Source organism: Diabrotica virgifera, chromosome 1 (assembly GCF_917563875.1).
Source record: "Diabrotica virgifera virgifera chromosome 1, PGI_DIABVI_V3a".
NCBI classification, from domain to species: Eukaryota; Metazoa; Arthropoda; class Insecta; order Coleoptera; family Chrysomelidae; genus Diabrotica; species Diabrotica virgifera.
Window position 1 is genome coordinate 90852559 of NC_065443.1, and position 22274 is coordinate 90874832.

The 22274-nt window shown below is 34.6% G+C and overlaps 1 protein-coding gene across 1 annotated transcript in view; it reads left to right on the forward strand.

The window, feature by feature from the left end:
* Positions 1–21436, forward strand: part of LOC114329732 (NADH dehydrogenase [ubiquinone] 1 alpha subcomplex subunit 9, mitochondrial) — a 28330-nt gene extending 6894 nt beyond the window's left edge. The window contains exons 4-6 of the mRNA XM_028278928.2: positions 605–738; positions 13422–13583; positions 20892–21436. Of these exons, the coding sequence (XP_028134729.1) occupies positions 605–738; positions 13422–13583; positions 20892–21258 (663 nt within the window). The 3' untranslated portion in view covers positions 21259–21436. The remainder of the gene's footprint in view (positions 1–604; positions 739–13421; positions 13584–20891) is intronic.
* Positions 21437–22274: the final 838 nt, after the last annotated feature.

Here is a 22274-nt window from a genome sequence, read left to right on the forward strand (position 1 = left end):
GGATCTGGAGACTATGGTCTGAATCAATCATTAAAACAGTATCATCTGCATAGCAGATTACTCTTTGTTCATTTATCCTGATACCTCCTGAAGACTGCTGTAGAGTGTTTGCAAATATTACCTCCGAGTATATGTTAAATAGTATCAGTGATAACGTGCAACTCTGACACCTCATTGTATTTCAATTGCCCTTGACGTGTTACCATTGGTCTTTATAATTGATGTCTAGAAACAATGTTATTTAGCATTTGTGTCCTAAAATCAAAATCTCTTATCAAACCATTTTCAGTTGAAACATTTTTTAAATAAGTCTATTTTTAATGTTTCGGTGCTCTCGTTGAACATAATTATTGTTTAGGTTTTAACTGTTTTGTCTTGCCTAGAAATACTGATCAAAATGTATAATTATATCACCAGTTTGACCATAATCATATTTTTTATAGTGGTTTTATGCCTTCAAAAACTCTCTCTTGTGTCTCGGTTATATGCTTTTTCATAAGTTTTATATTCCCATATTTAAGTAAATTGTTTTTTTTTATCTTTTTGTGCCAAATAAGTAGAACTTTTTTAGTATATTTGAATATAATATCATATTTACTTAAAGGCAGGGATACTAAAAGGTGGATCCAATTTTCTTAGAAGCAAAGCTAGAGGTGAAGAAGCAGTTTTGGAAGAATTTCCAGAGGCTACAATCTTCAGACCATCTGATGTATATGGACAGGAGGATAGATTTGTTAGGTGCGTTATTATTAAAATAAAAATAATACAAATTATTAAAAATTTAACAAAAATGGCAATGTAACATAATTTAATGTTATAAAACAAAAATGGTGCTACTAAAATATGCGGTCTACCCCGAGGATGAAGTCTACCTGTGTGTATCTATTATAGTGTGCAGAATAAGCCAATTTTGTGGCTTATTCCTAACTAAAATTGTCAATTGATATGACAAAGTATTAATTTGTAAAACTAAAATAATAATACTTCTGATTTATGCGTTTTATTTACTTTGAAAATATTTTTTTTTGTCGGCACTGTCTACCTGGGCAGCTAAACAACACAATAATCTTTTCTCAGAAGGGTTTTGCACACAATAATGAAAATCTCTACAAAGTGAATAAAAAGCATTTTAGTTGGGAATAAACCACAAAATTGGCTTATTCCCAACTAAAATAGTAAATTGATATGACTAAGTTTAATTTGTAAAATTAAAATAATATCTAAGTCTTCTCATTTATGTGTTTTATTCACTTTGTAAATATTTTTGGGCTGGCACTGTAATATAATACAGCTTATACACCACATCCCTCGGTAGACCACAAGCTATATAGTAGAAATGTGATGCTATACAGCGTTCCACGTTAAGAATAGAACATTGAGGAGATAGTCCCATGTATTTCTTTTGAACGACAAAAGCGCGCCGATGCCATGTCGTACTCGATAGAATGAATCAGCAGTCGAGTAGCCACCCATAACCAAGAGGTTTGGCAACACTTATTTTCATAAGCGCAATGTTCTATTCTTAACGTGGTACGCTGTATAGACCACATACTATCCCTTTCAGCACGGCAACAAAAAATGTTCAACAAATATTTCGAAACTTAATACTCTATGTTCTTATATCTAAATTAATACAGAAAAAATAATAAAATAATTCTTTATACAGGGTGTCTCGAAATACAAAACCCAGACAATTGTGTAGGTTGGGTTTTATTTTACACAAACTGTGCAAAATACTAATACATTAGAAGACATATTATTTGGTATGATATTTCCAAAAACAGTTCTGGTCTGTGGTGAGACATAGGTAAACATCACATTTAAGGTATCTAACATGGGTTTCGCCTTTACAACCTGACCTGCAAAATCTTGCTGTAGTTAAGTGGTCAATATTTGGCCAATGTTCGTACCCACATAACCTTTTATCTTCAGCTGGTTGTGCAGCTCGATCATTTTGTGGCCTGATTTATGTTTCGTCTTGTGTTTCTTCTTCCTGTTCGACCTATTCTTCTTGATCTGATCTTTTTCTTTTAGGTGAGGCTATTAAACTATCGCCGACTTCCATTTTAAATGTAAGAAGATCTCGTATTTTCGATTTCGGCATATTATTTGCCCTACAATCTTCGGGTACAGTACACTCCCGTAAGTTCGGCCTCGGTTAGTTCGGTCTCCGCTTAGCCCGGCCGGCTCTCTGAGCATTAGTCACACACATTCTTGTTTTACTTCCAATTTTTACTGTTTATATAGACAGTATACTTGTGTGTGTGGACAATAACTGTTTCGCGTCGAGCATTAAACTGCTTAAAAATGAGTGAAACGCGTAAAAGTAAGTACAAGTCAATGGAACAGAGACTAGAAGCTCTGGAAAGATTGGACAAAGGAGAATTCGTGCAAAGTATTTGCAGAGATTTAAATGTGAACGCACAAAAGAAACAAAAACGCGGCTAAAGTACAATCAACGACTGGCGGCGTAATAGAAAAACTATTGAAGGCTTTTGTACACAGATTTAAACGGAAAAAGTTCTACAGAAGCGTTGCACACTGAGAAAAGCAAAACACGAATTGGTGGAAGATACTCTGTGGTTGTGGTTCGTTCAAGAACGAAGACGAGGAACCCCGTTAACTGGACGAATCGTAAAAGAGAAGGCTATGATCTTGCACTCAAAGCTTCAACCAGAAGAGGCGTTCTTGGCTAGTGAGGAATGGCTCTCCCGATGGAAAAAGAGAAACGGGGTCTGCAAAATTGTTCTGCAAAATTTTTAAAAATCATTGGTGACCAAAACTTGAGTCCAAAGCAAATCTACAACATCGTCGAAACTGGGTTAAGTTTTAGACTTCTGCCAGAAAAACCTTTGCCACCTCAGAAGAAATATCTGCGGCAGGATTTAAAGTTAGCAAAGAGAGGATAACGGCCGCCTTGTGTTCAAATGTCTCGGGGACCCACAAGATACCCCTATTTGTCATTGGCACAGTAGAAAAACCGAGAGCGTTTAAGAACATAAACATGAAAACTCTACCAGTGTATTACCGGTCGCAGAAATCAGCACGGATGAACACATATTTGTTCAGGGAATGGTTTGTGTGCGAATTTGTTCCGAAAGTGAAAAACCATTTGACAAAATTAAATCTGCCCATCAAAGAACTTCTACTGCTTGACAACGCGCCTACTCACCAGGAAGGTCTTTAGTGTGACGATGAAAAAGAAATTAAATTGCTGTTCCTGCCACCCAATGTAACCAGTCCTCAACAGCCAATGGACCAAGGGGTCATTGAGTGCTTCAAGAGAAAGTATCGCCGAAAACTGCTTTCTGAAGTTCTTCAAACTGGAGGCTGATGACAACTTAGACCTCTTAAAAGTGCTGAAGTCAGTTAATATGAAGGATGTTGTGTACATGTCGGCCGAGGCATACGTCGAAATACCACCATCGACGTTTGTAAGGTCTTGAAAAAAACTTTGGCCAAATCTTGCAGATGAGCCAAACAACATTCTTGTTAACGAACCTGATGACAATGTAGCTCTATTGCACGACCTTCAGAAACTACCGAACTGTGGTCCCATTGTTGAAAAAGATGTTTTGGAGTGGATCGACTTTGAAAAGGAGCTACACAACGAGGTTTTGGACGACGACGAAATCGCCGAGTGTGTCATTCGCCAAGAAAATGAGAAGGATAACGATACAGATGCTGCTGATAATGAGGATGAAGGTAAAGAAAATAAAATGAGCCTCGCTGAAGGCAAAACAGCTTTGCAACTGGCAGCTACCTACGTCAAACAGCAAAAATAAGCAACTGTCATCGATGGAATGATTATTAAAAAGTGGCGTGACTTTGCACATCAAAAATCATTAGAAAAAAAAATTCAGAAAAAAATGACTGACTTTTTAAAGTGTTTAAGAAGCCAAAAAACCCATGTGCAATACTATTTTTAAATTTTATTAGGCCTAGAGTTCTGTAACTATTGTTTAATAGTATTTTTGTAACGGTCTATCTTTTCATATGTGTTAAATATATGTCAGAGTATTCCTCTGTGTTGTCTTCAACTTAATGTACAATCTTTTTGTTTTTGCTAGATCCATACAAACAATAAATGGACATTTTTTAGATAAGCATCGGTTAGTTCGGCCGCTTTTAAGTTCGGCCTAGGGTCCGGTCCCGAGGAGGCCGAACTTACGGGAGTCTACTGTATTCCTTCCAAGCATTTACTACGGCTAAATCTAAAAAAATCAAGAATGACTTTTAATGTCAATTTTCTGATGTTTATCCAGATTCTATAATATTCCTGTTCCTGGTCGCAGATATGTCATTTGGGGAAGATGTGTTTTTGTTGTAAATTAGGGAATTCTCAAGAGTATCTTCTCCTTTTTGGCCAAAATCCGAAAAATGGCTGTCTCAGAGGCTTTTGCCAAGGCTATTTGGCTCCTTATTCCACGTCGTATCAGAATCTGAGTCATCATTAAAGCCTTCTAGTTCTAAATCTTCATTAATAGTGTTCAGTACCTCCTCGATATCTTCTGGTTTGTTCAGGCGCGGATCCAAGGGGGGTCAATAGAGTCAATTGCCCCCTCCTTGAGACCTCGCCTTGTGTCTACTGACTCTTTTTTAAGAAATAGATTACGATTGAACATAAATAGTGAGTTTTGTGTCCTGATGATAACTGAATAACTGAAACATAAATATGGCAGAATTCCTTGGAATCGAAAATTATTAAAAGTGTTTGGAACATAATAAATGAAAAATTCCCACAATAAATCTATTTATTACCATCTATTCAATTCAATGCCAGAGACCGGCCGACTCTGAACATAGTAGCGAATACTGTTTTAAAATCGAGCTGCGACAATAAATTAAATAACTAGTGAAATACTAAATATTATTTCAATAAATAGTGATATAAAGTAGTGTAGTACCAAAAACTAAACAGCAAAACAGTAAGTTATTTTAAACAATAACAATTTTTAGTTTTATCAATACTATATTCAAACATAAACAGATAACCTACAAAAGCTCTAGAACCAGTTGGTAAACTTGTTCCGAAACCGCCACAGCGGTCTACGGAGGTTTGCCAGGACCGTACTCCAATTAACTGTACACAAATAATGATTATTAAAAATGGATGATTCAAGTCACTATGAAAATCCTACAGATAATAATATACCAAACAACTCCTCCACAAATCAATTAAATGGATCACCTACATATTCTTCCATAGCCAATCAAGCACCACAAACCAATATGTTCCCATCAAGAAAACAAGCAATTATATTCGATTCAATTGAAAATACCAAAATAGAAGATTACCTATCCGCTCTGAGTCTTCATATACAACCAACCCACATTATCTTCTGTTCAAAATTATCAAATAATAGAGTATGTATATATTTAGCAAACGAAAAACTAGTTGAGGATTTTATAAACAAAAATGAAAAAATTCAAATAAACCAACAACTCCTACAGGCTCGTAGACTGATTAGCCCTAGTCAACGGTTGATATTGTCCGGTGTCTGCCCCTCAATCCCACACTCAGTCCTAACATCTGCATTAAAATCACATGGATTGAATCTTCTATCACCCTTAACATTCCTAAGAATAGGCACATCAACACCACAATTCCAGCATATTTTGAGTTTCAGACGCCAAATATACATATCTCCAGTAATTAACCAGACCCTACCTGATTCATTCCTTATCACACATGAAGAAACGACATACAGGATTTTCCTATCGTTAGATAACCAAGCTTGCCAAACATGTAAGCAAACCAACCACTTAACAAAAAACTGCCCAATGTCTACTGCAAATACAACGGATAATCCAACATCAAATAATACATTTCCAAATACAAACCTGATTGAAAAAACAACTAATCCACCAATCCAAAAAACCCAGACAAACACTCATCAACAACAGTCGAAAGAAGAAAACGTACAACAAAAAACCCAATCTCTAAATACCCAACAGCAAGAACCACACCTACACCCTACCAAAGAAGATTCTCAAACAACAAACGAACAAAAAATTGATCTAGAAAATAGGGAAATGCATATAAACACAGATAAAGCACAAAACAAACGCACAATATCCCAAATCTCTCCAACAACTAGCACATCTACAGAGGAACCTATTTTCATTACACCAAAAAATAAAGAGAAAAAAATAAAATCAGATCAAAATGTCACACCAAAAAAAACACTGAAGGAAATGCTAAGTTACACTAAAATATTATTTGATAATCCAAACTGCAACTACCCTATAAATTACGAACAATTATTAGACTTTTTTGAAAACTGCGAGAACTCACCAGACCCTTTGAGTATCGCAAAAATGTATACAGAAGAGATAGCAGAAGTCACAGATCTATTATCCGATATATACCCTTACCTGAAGGATCGAAAAATTAAAGGCAAATGCACCAGAATAAGAAACAAAATATTAAAGCAAGACATTCACACTGACATAGACAGTGACGCATCTACAGATACTTATTAATACATCATCTTCAACTCTCTAATTCAATGGAATATAAATGGGTATTATACCCATTTAGAAATGTTAAAATTATTAATTTCAAAACATAAACCTAGTTTAATATGTTTACAAGAAACCAATTTCAAAAATAACAAAACTCACAACTTAAAGAACTTCAATTGTTTCTTTAGAAACCGAGAAAATGCGAAAATTGCCAGCGGAGGAGTAGCAATCTATATAAAAGATAACTTTGACGCTAAACCAATAAAACTCACAACAGACATCGAAGCAGTTGGAATTAGAGTCACAGACACAATTTCATTTTCAATTTGCAATATTTACATTCCCCCCAATAAAGAACCAGATTCAAAAGAAATCACAAACCTATTAAATCAACTACCTGCTCCACGGATAATAGTTGGAGATTTCAATGCACATAACCCGTTATGGGGTTCAACAAAACTAACATCTCTAGGTCGAAAAATGGAAAAAATAATACAAGAAGTCAACCTAAATATCCTTAACGACGGACAACATACGCGCTTCGATATAAGAACAGGTGATGGCTCCACTATAGATCTAAGTATTTGTGAGCCATCAATGACTCACGCTCTTACTTGGGACGTGTTACCAGACCTATATGATAGCGATCACTATCCTATTATAATAAGTAATGAACCGCAATCAACAACCCCACAGCAACCAAAATGGAACTTAAAAGGGGCAAATTGGACAGAATTTCAAAATTATATTGAAAATAATCTGCAAAATTTAAATGAAAATGTAGATATAGACAAAATAATACATTCTCTGACAAACCTAATCACAGAATCTGCAAATAAAAACGTTGGAACAATTAAATACGATCACAAACATCCTTCGGTACCTTGGTGGAATCATGATTGCAAAGAAGCATTAAATCAATCGAAAAAAGCTTTTAATAAATTCAAACGACACAAAACTCAAGAAAACTCTATTGAATTTAAAAAATTAAGAGCAGTTGCTAGGTACACTATTAAAAAAGCCAAACGCGACTCTTGGAAAGAATATGTCACCACAATAGATAGTTCAACCCCTATAACAACTATATGGGAAAAAGTCAACAAAATGTCTAGATCGAAACCTCATAAGTCAATCAACTTTTTAACTCAAAATAACATCGTTTATAAAAGCCCAGGAGAAATATCCAACATACTAGCATCTACTTACGAATATAACTCAAGTAACTTAAATTATACCACCAACTTCTTCAGTGTCAAAATAAAAGAAGAAGAGAAACCTATAGAATATTACGATCAGAACAACAACGATCTAAATATACCTATAACAGATGAAGAATTAGAAAATATACTTCAGAATGGTAAGAAAACTTGTCCTGGACCCGATAATATACCGTTTATATTTCTTAAAAATTTAGGCCCTCAAGCTAAAGAATATCTACTCAAAATTTATAACATAATCCTATCCAAGAACGTGTTTCCAAAGGCATGGAAAAACGCAATCATAATACCTATTCCAAAACCAACTAAATCAAAATCAGATCCACAGACATACCGACCGATATCACTCACATGTAGCATAGGTAAGATATTAGAAAAGATAATAAACAACAGGCTTATGTGGTACTTAGAATCAAACAAATTAATTATTCCAGAACAATGTGGTTTCCGAAAACACCGCTCAACTTTAGACAACCTTGTTGATTTAGAATCAGAAATTCACGAAGCATTCGCAATAAAACAGCACTGTGTTGGAATATTTTTTGATATAAGCAAAGCATATGACACAGTTTGGAAATATTCAATCATTAAATCTCTCAGCAACTGGTTAATAAGGGGTAACATATTAAAATATATTGCAAACTTTCTTCAAAACAGACAATTTCAAGTTCGAGTTGACGGAACATACTCTCAAACAAAAATTCAACAAAATGGTATTCCACAAGGATCAAACTTAAGCACAACTTTATTCTTAGTAGCAATTAATTCGATCTTAACACAAATTGAAAACCCAGTTAAAGCTAGATTATACGCTGATGACCTAGTTATTTTTTGTAGAGGAAAAAACATAACAACAATTCACAAGCATATTCAAAAAGCATTAACACACATTGAAAAATGGTCAGCCACAAATGGTCTTCAGTTTAACACTTCAAAAACAAAAGCAATCTGTTTCACAAAAAGAAATCAAATCCAAATAGAAGAATTATATCTAAACGGACAAAAACTCGACTATGTAGAAGAAATCAGATTTTTGGGTATGACTTTTGATAAAAAGTTAACTTGGAAGACACACATCCAACAGCTAAAAAAATCATGTCTACCAGGTATAAATTTACTACGATCACTTGCCTACAAAAACTGGGGTGCTGATTATTCAAGTTTAATACTTATTTACAAATCCATAATTAGATCAAAACTTGATTATGGATCCATTGTCTATAATTCTTCCAAAAAAACCCATTTAAAATCACTAGATACTATCCAAAATACTTGTCTACGTATTTCTTTAGGCGCTCACTATACAAGTCCTATTCAAAGCCTCTATTGGGAAACGGGAGAATTTCCTCTTCGTTTTAGAAGACAATATCTGAGCCTATTTTACGCAGCTGCAGTGTCATCAAACCGTAATAATACATAACGTTTTCGCTGATCGATTTACAAATAAATTTCAACAATCACATCAAATTGATCATCCTTTTTACTTCCGTATACAATTATACTTATCCAAATTAAACTTCCAATTTCCAAAAACTTACGATACCTCTTCAATCCAGATTCCTGCACCATGGACAATACCTCTTCCTACTATCGATATCAGTCTAACAAACCTAAGAAAATCAGAGATATCATCAATCGTCATAAAACAAAAATTTCATACACTATTAAATAGATATGGCAATACCTACAACGTGTACACCGATGCGTCAAAAAATGAAGACAGAGTTGGAGCGGCAATTTATACCGAAGACTCCGCAGTAAGTTTCAAGTTGCCGTCAACTACCACCATTTTTTCGGCTGAATTATTCGCAATCCTAAAAGCACTATCGTTAATACAAAACAAAAACAGAGAAAAGTGCATAATAATCACAGATTCTCTAAGTTCATTATCCTCACTAACTCAATTATATTGTGACAATCCCCTACTACTTCTGATTAAAAAAGAGCTTAAAAACATTTCAAATAAGAACATCCAAGTTCACTTTTTATGGGTCCCTTCTCATGTCGGAATTGAAGGTAATGAAGTAGTAGATAAATTAGCTAAAAGTGCCTCAACTAACCCTGTGTCCGAAGAAAGTAACAAATTGGTAAAAAACGATTTAAAACCACTCTTAAAACAAAAAATAATTCAAAATTGGCAACAAACTTGGAACAACACCCCATCAAGGTTATACGAAGTCAACAAACGCCCACATCTTTGGAAACCAAAAATAAAAGACAGAAGAGAACAAGTGATACTTACCCGTCTCCGAATCGGCCATACAAGACTTACTCATGACTATTTACTACAACGCAAAAATAAACCAGTGTGTGAAGTGTGCAACAGTGAACTAACGATAAAACATTTTTTAATACAGTGTCCCAAATATAACAGTGAACGACGGAAGTATAACATACCCGACTCCCTAAAAGATGCCCTAGAAGAAAATACACATACAAAAAAAATATGTTCGTACCTTAAAGACTGTCAATTACTTCAAAAGATTTAAAAACCATATTGTAACACACATATCTTTATTAACTTATGTATACACATTGTTTATATAAATTATAGTTACATTAACCTAAATGCGCTAATGACCCTGCGTGGTCGATGCGTTATAATAATAAAAAAAAAAAAAAAAAAAATGCCAGAGACCAGATAAAAATAGTAATTGGCGCTGCTATGTTATGGTAATTTGATCATTTAATAAAACCCCCCGAATAAGAGTTGCTTTTAGAAGGATGTCCAAAATATTATGTAACAGAGACCTAAAACTGGCATTAAGGATCCGCCTACTTCTCTGCTACGTGTCATCGGTATTACTGTATGGTGTCCAGTCTTGTACTGTAAATAAAATCGATCTAAATCGCCTTGAGGCTCTCGAGATGTGGTGCTATAAAAGAATTTTAAGAGTTTATTGGGTGGAGAAGATTCAAAGCTCCACAATACTAGAACGTCTCAGCAAGACTACTGAGATTATAAAGAGAATCAAGAAGAGAAAGCTGGAGTATTTCGGACATGTAATGAGAGGTCCCAAATATAGGTTGCTACGAAATATTATGCAAATGAGAATAGCAGGCAAGTGCAGTCCAGGACGAAGAAGAACTTCATGGTTAATTTAGGGTGGCAGTGAATAAAATTAAGATAGCTATGCTGGTGCCAACGTTCTGAAAGGACATTGTATATGAAGAAGAAGAAAATAACAGCTCATCCCGAAAAAGAATCCTGCGTAGGTACGGCAGTGACGAGAACATTTTTATTTCATTGCCCCCACCTTGCGAGGTTGCTGGATCCGCCCTTGGGTTTGTTAAAGTCAAAATCTGCAAACGGAGAGAACGACAATAACGATCCCCCAACCCACACAATTGTGTTGGTAGTGTTGTAATTGGATATTTGAAAATTCTTAAGATCATTTTTTAAAATATATATGTATAGGTGCTTTTGAATAAACATGTGTTAGTAATCTACAGGCATTTGCATTTTATTATTGACATTTTTTAATAACAAAAATCTATTTACAGTTCTTACCGAATTGACGAGCCCCCTTAGTTACAAGACAAGTTGTGACTGTCGAAACAAAATAAATTTAACAATCGCGTAAGGTAGCGCAAAGTACAACACTGAACCTACACAACCATCGTCGTTCGTACTGAACGCTAGATTTTACTATTTAGCAGTTTTACATCAGTTACACACAATTGTGTGGGTACTTGCTGAAAGGGCTATAGTAGCACCACAAAAATGTTATGCATTATGTAAAAACACATTTTTTTCTTCAGATTATTTAGAACTAAAAAAAAAATAAACTTGCGTGCATAGAAATCGGCCCACTTAAAAATTTGGTCATTTTTGATGTCTCGAATTTCCTAAACCTGTTGTCCGATTTAAGTGATTTTTTTAACATGTTATGTTTTTAAACCAATGGTGAACATATATTTCTTAATTGTATGTCAAAAAATGTGCAATAACTACATCTTAAAATCTACCAAATTTAATTTGCGTATCTCAACCGGTTTTAACGCCAGTTATAAATCGCCAGTTTGTAGGAAAAAAGTCAACATCCCGTATCTCGGAAACGAAGCATTTGCGGACATACGATTATAAAGCAAACTGTCATTATTTTTTATGCAGAATTACCCTTAAAGTATGTCACACTTATTTAGAAACGCCCTGTACTGATAAAGAACATAACTAGTTGTTAAAGTACGTAACTTTTTTATTATCCAACATAAGCGAATGAATCAAAAAACAAAATGTTAAGAAAACCTTATAGCATCAGGTAAAAAATCACTTAAAACGGATAACAGGTTTAGGAAATTCGAGACATCAAAAATGACCAAATTTTTAAGTGAGCCGATTTCTATGTACGCAAATTTATATTATTATGATTTTACAGTACAATATTCTTAAATGAAGCAAAGAAACACAGACTTACTCACAATCATTTAATAATATGTACTTCGACGACCGGTTTCGATCTCTACACTATTCAGATCATCTTCAGGTCGGCGTTACAAGTAGTTAAATGATGCCGTTACAAGGGATGCTTTGTAAGTTCATCGATAACATGTTTAAACGTCCAAATTATGCTAATAGGATAGCTAGGTGAGGGACTGGGTAAGCGGACATGCTTCGTAGGTCAAAACACAGTGAATTGGAATGGATCCTGAAGGCAGATGTGTGTTGTGAAACAGAGACAAATGTATTAGTTATGTGAAAGACAACGTTCGGGTGGGAATGTTCATAAATGCAGCTGAGGTGTAAATAGACTTATTGTAAACACTTGTACGGTTGTGAAGGTCTTTGCTCTTAGGTGTTTTGAGCTATGGGCAAAGGTCGAAGTAAGAAAAATGACAAATAGGAATAAATATTCAAGTTTGTATTGTTCCCGGTCACAGGACTACGGGATGTCAGTTATTATGTATCATGTATTCAATAAACTTGAATATTTATTCCTATTTGTCATTTTCCTTACTTCGACCTTTGCCCATAGCTCAAAACACCTAACAGCAAAGACCTTCACAATCGTACAAGTGTTTACATGTAAGTATATTTACACCTCAGCTGCATTTATGAACATTCCCACCCGAACGTTATCTTTCACATAACTAATACATTTATCTCTGTTTCACAACACACATCTGCCTTCAGGATCCATTCCAATTCACTGTGTTTTGACCTACGAAGCATGTCCGCTTACCCAGTCCCTCACCTAACTATCCTATTAGCATAATTTGGACGTTTAAACATGTTATCGATGAACTTACAAAGCATCCCTTGTAACGGCATCATTTAACTACTTGTAACTCCGACCTGAAGATGATCTGAATAGTGTAGAGATCGAAACCGGTCGTCAAAGTATTATTAAATGATTGTGAGTAAGTCTGTGTTTCTTTACTTCATTTAAAATTAACTCACATATCGTCGGCTTACTGCCAAAACCCACTAACTCCATTTTTAAAATTTTGAGAGATCTACTTTTTAAACTTTAATTTGAAATTGAAGATCGACTGAATTTAAAAAAATTATTTAAGAACTGAAAAATATGACAAAAATATTTTTCAGTTCTTAAATAATTTTTTTAAATTCAGTCGATCTTCAATTTCAAATTAAAGTTTAAAAAGTAGATCTCTCAAAATTTTAAAAATGGAGTTAGTGGGTTTTGGCAGTAAGCCGACGATATGCAACCCATTCAACATTACAATATTATTCTTATATTTTTGACCAATAAATAACACATCTCTTGGTAACAGATATTATGCCCATCCATGGAGGAGATCTGCCAACTATTTCCCACTGTGGCATAAAGGTGAAAGAACTGTAAAGCAACCTGTGTATGTTAGTGATGTTACCTCAGGTATTATAAATGCTATAAAGGATCCTGATACTGCAGGGAAAATATATCAAGCTGTCGGGTAAGTACATTTTAACTTTGTCACCTATTGTGAGACTTTGTAATAGCAATAGCAGCTGAAATACCAAATGTTTCTGTATTTAATGCCAAAACTAATCCATTGTTGATACAAAGCCAGATGAAGGAAGGCATATACAAATTACCAAAAATGGTTGTAAATGGTATGTGAGTAGGTATAATACAAATAATCATTTAAATGTAAAAATTTCTTCTTACTACACCGTTAGGGGCAAAATTATTAATAATTGAATGCACTTGGTGCTTTTTTTATCTCTTTCTTTCATCAGTATTTTTTTTCTATCTTTAGAATAGACAACTGTCGTTGTCTACTTTTCCTGCTTATGCTGCTCTTCAACTTTCCTGTGTCGAGATCAATCCTCCTTTTATATGTTCTTTTTATTCATTTCTACTATGAATTATTAGAAAGAGTTTTATACTTCCAAGACTTCTAAAACCACGGCAGATAAGTGAAGATGGGGAAGACCCCCAACGCAATGGACCGATAACCTAAAAATAATTGTGACCAATTGAATAGCAGAGCCGCAGAACAGAAGAAGATAGAAATATCTGGAGGAGGCCTATGTTCAGCAATGGACAAATCAGGGCTGATTGATGATGATGATGAAGTGAAAATTTCTGTTAAAAATGAAACTACACTCACCGGCAGAGAAAACGGGCACCCCAAAAAATGGGTCATTTTTAATGTCTTGTATTTCCTAAACCTGATGTCCGAGTAATTTTTTTAATATGTTATAGCCTTATTCTTTATCAATATCGCTGTAATAATATTGTTGCTAGACAGGTACATTGTCATTGTATACAGGGTGTACGAATCAAACTGTGTTTTTTTCTCAAACTTTGGAACACCCTGTGGAATGGTCTAGCTTTTATAAAATACTAAAATTAAAACCCTACTATAGCCACAGATTTTCTTAACATTCTGTTTTTTATTCATTCGCTTATGTTGGATAATAAAAAAGTTAGGCACTTTAACAACTACACCTGTTTTTCGTCATTACAGGGTGTTTTTGAATAAGTACGGCAAGCTTTAAGGGGTAATTCTGCATGATAAAATAATGACAATTTGCTTTATAAACTTATGCCCGCAAATACTTCGTTTCTGAGATAGGGGGTGTTGAAATTGTTCTTACAAACTGACGATTTATTTATTGCTCTAAAACGGTTTGTGATATGCAAATGAAATTTGGTAGATTTTAAGAGCTAGTTATTGCGCATTTTTTGGCATACAATTGAGAATTTTATATTCACCATTGGCGTGCATACGGGATATATCTAAAATATTTATACCCGTATGCACGCCAATGGTGCATATAAAATTTAGTTAATTTTGGCTAGAACATTCCACAGGGTGTTCCAAAGTTTGAGAAAAAAACACAGTTTGATTCGTACACCCTGTATACAATGACAATGTACCTGTCTAGCAACAATATTATTACAGCGATATTGATAAAGAATAAGGCTATAACATATTAAAAAAATTACTTAAATCGGACATCAGGTTTAGGAAATACAAGACATTAAAAATGACCCATTTTTTGGGGTGCCCGTTTTCTCTGCCGGTGAGTGTATTTCGCTAAAAATTCGAATCAAAAATCTTTTTGTTCCTGCATTATTGATAGGCTCATGTCTGTTTTTATTTAGGGTTTTAACCTCAACTGATGTTGTCAGACAACATTTTGCTTGGGCATCCTTTGCCCTTCTTTCAATTGGTGATCTGTGTCTTGCTATTTTTACTTTTCTGTTTTCTGTTATTCTTCTTATATGTTGATTCCTTTCTATTTTGCTGCTTTTTGTTCACAGATTTCTTTTCTTAACTCCACATTTCGCACTTATTTCCTAACTTCTTACTCTATCTCTTTGCATGTGACCTATTTCGTTAGTAGTATTAAAAAAAGTCAATATTTTGTGACAGCAAAACTTTGTGGCAGCATGTTTGATATCATCTTCTTAAATTGATGTACAGTGGAGTCCCAGTAATCCGAAATAATTGGGACCGAACCCATTTCGGATTAAACAGATTTTCTTAAAACACTCCTTTAATAAAAAATAACATAAATAATATGCCTATCATTAAGTACAGTACTTTCGTTTTGAATGCAATAAGAGCCTGTGATAATAATAGGAAGGAAGTAATGAACCCTTTAATAGAGAATGCATTCATCTGAGACGCATGATCAAACAGCGTTTTTCAAAACAAAAAGTTGGAGTCAATAGCGGAAATTGAGGCGACCAATCAGTGATGAAGATAATTTACTGCCATTATTAGAACAACTCAAAAAAAAAATAAATATAACAGACATCATTTACTGGGTAGCAGAGGCTTGGGAATCTGTGGATGAGAAAGCTATAAAAAACTCCTGCCAAAAAAATTGACCAAGCCTTACTTACGAAGAAATGCCAGATCTAGAGGCTGAAGCAACCAATTTATTAAGGGACCTTGTGCAAAATATCCCTGGCTGTGAAGAGGCGAACAACAATGATGTAGAAGAATGGGTGCGCGCTGATGATGATGTCCACGAGATATATATGAACACCAAATCATTGAAATGGTCACAGAAGAACCTTCAAAACCCTCTGATGAAAGTGATGAGGAAGAAGATGCCAACAGCGAACAGTGGGTAACCCTCACATAAGTACGGTTCAGTACTTGAAATAATATTTTATTGTCATTTTTAGATATACACACACCCAAACTTATATGGAATCATCTGATGTTTCTTACTATTTCGTGCGAATTTAAAAAAACAAACACACGAAGTTAAACAATATTTATTTTAAAGCAATTTAATAATAAATATTAAACAATCTAGTTCAAATTAATGTACAATTTCCTTTTAATCTTATATACCTTTTACAATCAAACAATCTAGATGTTTATAAAATTTTGTACAACCATGTTAATTGTTTAAAATTAAAGCTCTGAGAAAAAAAAAAAAAAATTAAAAAAAAAAAAAAATTATTAAATAAAATAAAAAGTTACTAAGATCTAAACCTCCGCGAGGTTGAATCGGGTTTAGGTCTTAGCGCGATAAAAAAATATACAAAAAAAAAAAAAAAAAAAAAAAAAAAAAAAAAAAAAAAAAAAACTAAAAAAAAAATAAAAAAAAAATAAAAAATGTAATAAAAAAAATGTTAAAAAATATAATAAAAAAAATAATAAAAAAAACAGAGTAAAAAAAACAGTAGTACTAATAGTTTTAAATTTAGATACTAAGCATATATTTTGTAAAAGAGAGAATTCAAAACACATTGACTGGCCAGTTGGTTGCTTAAACCAGTGCCAATAAAACATAAACACACACACACAATAATAAATACATAACAACTAAATAAAACAATAAAGTATTCAACAAACAAATTGAAAGTAGTTGTTTTAAAGTCAATAGCATACAAAATTTCAATGTAAAACGAATAATGTCTAAATTGTTTTTATTTTTTTTTTGTATTTTGTGGTAGTCAGTGTTATCACCTCTAGTCCTTATGCAAGCTTCAGTTTGCGTGGGCACGCTCCTAATCAAATTATCAACATTTTGTTGTGGTAGGTTGCTCCATCCTTTAAGAGCAGCTTGTATTAGCCGTGCGGTGTTTTGTGGATTATCCCGGCGAGCTCTAATTTTTCTTTTAAGCATATCCCACAAATACCCTATAGGATTAAGCTCGGGTGAGCAAGCAGGCCACTCCAAACAAGGGATACCTTCTGCTTCAATTATGTCTGTAGTCACTCTAATGCAGGGGTGGGCAAATACTTTTAAGCGCGGGCCAAAATGAAATTTTCAAAATGTCTCCCGGGCCGAAGGACTATACCCAGTATGTACGCTAATATTTTTGGTGGAGGTTTTTCTCTGCTAAAGAAATTTTTTTGACAAAAATACTATAAGTATCATTTTAAAGCATTTGGAGAAAGACATTTGACTGTTAATAATAATAAATTGTCTTTCTGGTGTGTACATGCGAACAATTTGTTCCCAGTAAAATTACGAAATTTTTAATATGGTCCATTATAGAGTGCGCTGGAATATAAGTTTTACCCCTCCCTATTAACTTATTTATTTTTAGCACATAAGCAAAACGCTCAGACAGGTCGATTTTTAAAACAATCGTAGGCATCAATGTTTCGAACTTTACGTGAACCCTCTTCAGGTGACAGGCATAACTTTGATTTTTTTAAATGGGAAAGTACATCATGTGACACCTCATTTAAAAGCTTTTGAGATACTGATTACAAAAATGTATAATACTTAAATCTTTCTTAAGAGCGTAAGCGTAAAATTTCGGTCGAATTATTTTTAAATGCATTCATTTTTTGTGATCCTGAGAAAACTAATAAGCATTTTTGAAACATTTAAACGCAGAATGAAAGATTACATTATTACCGAGGGCTGAAAGTCGCTTTGAATAAACAAAAAGTTTCTTTTGAATTATATATTTTAAGTTAAAAATCACTCTTAATTGTCAATTTTTTTCACCCCTGTAACTTAATCATCATTAAAGAAGTTCTCAGGGACTTAAGACCCTCGGTAATACCGTAATCTTTCATATTGCGTTTACATTTTTCAAAAATACTTATTAGTTTTCTCAGGATCCGCAAAAAAATTAATGCATTTAAAAATAATTCGACCTGAAATTTTGCGCCTACGCTCTCAAAAAGGATTTAAGTATTATACATTTTTGTAATCAGTATCTAATAATAATAGTCTCCCGTTTTATACCGCTCACGTGGCTTTGGGAGTATAGCAGGGTAGTCTGCTATATCTAGGGCCTACGGTATACAAGGAAGGTAACAGGGCCAGTGCTACGCTTCAACCGCCTATTATTACCCCTGGTTTTACCCAAGGTATTCATTTTATTCAGGCTGAGTCGACCTGGGGCCTATAAACATTTTTAAAAATGTCTAGTTGTTCTTGCCGGCGCGCGGCGGTAGGATTTGAACTCCGGACCACCGGCACGCTAGCCTAGCACACTACCACTCGGCTACGCCGGCCCCCGTCAGTATCTCAAATCAGTATCTCAAAAGCTTTTAAATGAGGTGTCACATGATGTACTTTCCCATTTAAAAAGATCAAAGTTATGACTGTCACCTGAAGAGGGATCACGTAAAGTTCTAAACATGGGCCAGAATATACTATGACTGTTTTAAAAATCGACCTGTCCGAGCGTTTTGCTTATGTGCTAAAAATAAATAAGTTAATAGGGAGGGGTAACACTTATTCCAGCGCACTGTATTAAGCCATAACAAGGATCCAGATAAAAAATGAACTTCAGAAATTCGATCAAGAATAGAGTAATCAAGAGCAGCCTGTTTGAAGATGAGGAAATTTCTGAGTAACCAAAGATTAAATCTGCAAATCTAATATCGGATGGTAAAATGTTATGTCAAGTCAACCATCATAGACGAAATTCCAAGGAGACATCTGATTTGGTATGATCATGTACGACGTCAATGGACGACGACAGGCTGCCAAAACAAATTTTAAAATGGTCGCCAAGGGAAAGAAGGAACAGAAGAGCGCCGAAATAATCCTGGATAGACGGCATTCAGAAGGCAATGTCGGAAAGGAACCTTCACCCTGACGAATGCAACGATGGACAAAGCTGGAAACTGGCAACCGGAAGACGGAGAACGCTATAAAAAACCGGGATAATAAAAAGAATGTTATGTCCACTCTCTTCTTCTTTATTGGATTGTTAATGCTGACCTAATGAAAAAGCATCAAGCTTTTGAGATGTGGCTTTTTAGGGGAATTATGAAAATACCATGGACCGATCATATTACGATCGAAATTGTGTTGCACAGAATGGGAAGAGACAGAGAACTTTTGACCATCATTAAAAGGAGAAAGACTTAATTTGAAATTAAAAATCACACTAAATTTTCTCTTTTTTTTACCTCTGTGATAAACATTATAGAAGTTTTCGGGGACATTCGACCCTCGGTAATAATGTAATATCTATTCTGCGTTTAAATTTTTCAAAAATATTTATTAGTGTTAAAAAAATGAATGCATTACGCTCTTAAAAAAAATTGCTTGCGCGATTTCTCAATGGGCCGGATAAAGTAAGCAAAAGGGCCGGATCCGGCCCGCGGGCCGGCTTTTGCCCACCCCTGCTCTAATGGTATGTAGAGGTCCACTATCATGCAATAAAATTAAATTTTCTCCTGTTGCACCTCTCCAGAGCCTGACTACAGGTTATCAACATACCTGTGAGCAGTTAAAGTTGATTGGATGAAAATTAAAGGAGGTTTTTTACAGATCACAATTTCTCTCCAGAACATTACACTTCCCCTTGTATATTTGAGAACAGATCTGACAGTTTTCGTTCTTGCTTGTCTTCCTCGACCTCTAAGTACACGATTTCATGGGTCATCTGATTTTACACAAATCCTGGCTTTTTTGAAAATAGCACATTTTGTCAATTCCCAATGTTCCAATTTTAGTGGTGAAGACACCAATTTAGGCGATCAATCTTATGCTGCTTGGATAACTCGGGAACACATAACTCTCATGCTGTATACTTCTTGGTACGAACTCTTCTTCTTATCGTTTCAACTGAAACAGTTACACCTGTAGCTTCCAAAATCTGCCTTTGGAGCTGCAGGTGAGAAATGGTTGGGTGTCTTCCAGCTGATTGGACAATTAAACGATCTTGGAGAGCCGTTATTACTTTTGGCGACTTTCCCTTGCTTCATTTTTTGAGCTTTCCTAGTTTCTGTTACCTAGCACAGGTTTTGAACAGAACGCCCTGTATTACGCCTAGCTCTACAGCTATGTCCCTCTGAGAACATTACTTTCTCCACAACACCAATAATCTTTCCTCGTTGTAAGTTCTATAAGCCCACATGAGGCATATATTCGTTTTTGGACGCAAAAGTTAGTTTATTTATTTTCATTCAGTTTGCAACTCAAGCAAATACCCTATACCATACCGAGTTGTACTATCCGATTGTCTTATGTACTTGTTTATTTTCAATAAAAACGTTTATTCTTTCCAACAATAAGAAGTTTTTTCAAAAGAAATAAATATTACTTTGAAATACATGGTGATTCCATATAAGTTTGTGTGTGTATTATAATGTTTTGGTTTGTAGAGTAACTGCATATTTATTTTCCCCAAATATATTGCCAAACTCTACTGTACTTGTCACTGTCTTCTGATTTGTCCTTCTTCATCTGTTTATAGTTTAGATCACGGATAAACGAGTATATCAAAAGAGTGAAGCCCTATTTATAACTATGCGTTAACGATCTGCAACAAAATTAATTAAAGCAACTTTCTCATTCTGTTTTAGCCCTAAACGATACCTTTTATCAGATTTGGTCGACTATTTCCACAGAATAATGCGCAAAGATGACGAATGGGGTTATAAACGTTACGACATGCGTTGGGACCCACTTTTCCAACTTCGTGTTTCTCTAACAGAGAAATTCTCCATAAATTGGCCAATTGGGCATTTGCACTGGGAAAAAATAGAAAGGGAGCACTTAACGGACGATGTTAAAAGTGATATTCCAACTTTGGAAGATCTAGGAGTCAATTTAACAGCTGTAGAAAACCAAATGCCATGGGAGTTCAAACCTTGGACATGGGGTATTTATAGAGGACAAGATCCCGACGAACCTGTCGCTCCAGCTGCTCCGCCAAAGGCTCTTGTTTAAATGTGTAAAAATCTTTGTATGAGTTAATAAAAAATAATTGTACTGCGTTGTTAATCCGTTTTCGCAATTTAAACATTAGATCATTATTTCAATATTGAAATCTTAAATCAATTCTATCAATGTATATATTATTTTATAGAACTAATTATGGATACAAAATAAAAATATACTATTTGAAGGTTTTTCTTTATATATATATAATCGGTTCATAACGTTCTACGACGTCTTCCGATTCCCAATCGCCATTGCTCTCGATCGTAGCACATGTCTTCGTTCAAGCCTCTTTCTCCGATTTCCCTATGGATTCCTTCTATCCAGCTTTTCCTAGGTCTTCCTCTCTTCCGCCGTCCTTTTGGTGCCCATCGTAGCACTTGCTTGGGTAATCTGTCTTCTTCCATACGTTGTACGTGGCCAAACCATCTTAGTTGCTTTGTTTTTATATCGTCCATTATTGTATGCTTTACATCCATTATCTCCAATATTCTTGTATTTCTGATTTTTTGTATTCTTGATATACCAGCAGATCTTCTCCAGAAGTCCATTTCAGTTGTTCTGAGCATATTTTCGGATTTTTCTTTAAGTGGCCAAACTTCGCTGCTGTATGTTATAATGCTCTTAACAATGATGTTATAGATGTTACGTTTATTTTCTTTGGAGATACTTTGGTCCCATAGGATTTTGTTCAATAATGCGATAGCTTTCCTTCCTTGTGTGCACCTTTCTTGGATATTCTTGTCCAAGGTTTTTCTTTAATTACGAATATTACTTTGTATCACAAAAATGGATGAACAAAGGCTCTGTTGCTCAGAATCGGAAGAAATGTGGGTGTGGCTCTTGGATCTTTCTTACTACGGTTTATTTTTAAACCAAGAAGAGTAAACTAAAAAGACATTCACACCCAAGAAAGTCACTAGAAAAATCATACATCTTCTTTTTTGGTTGATCATGTCGGGCTTTGACGTTAATTCATACATATTATATTATACTAATACGTCGTTAAAGAGTTCTAACAACAA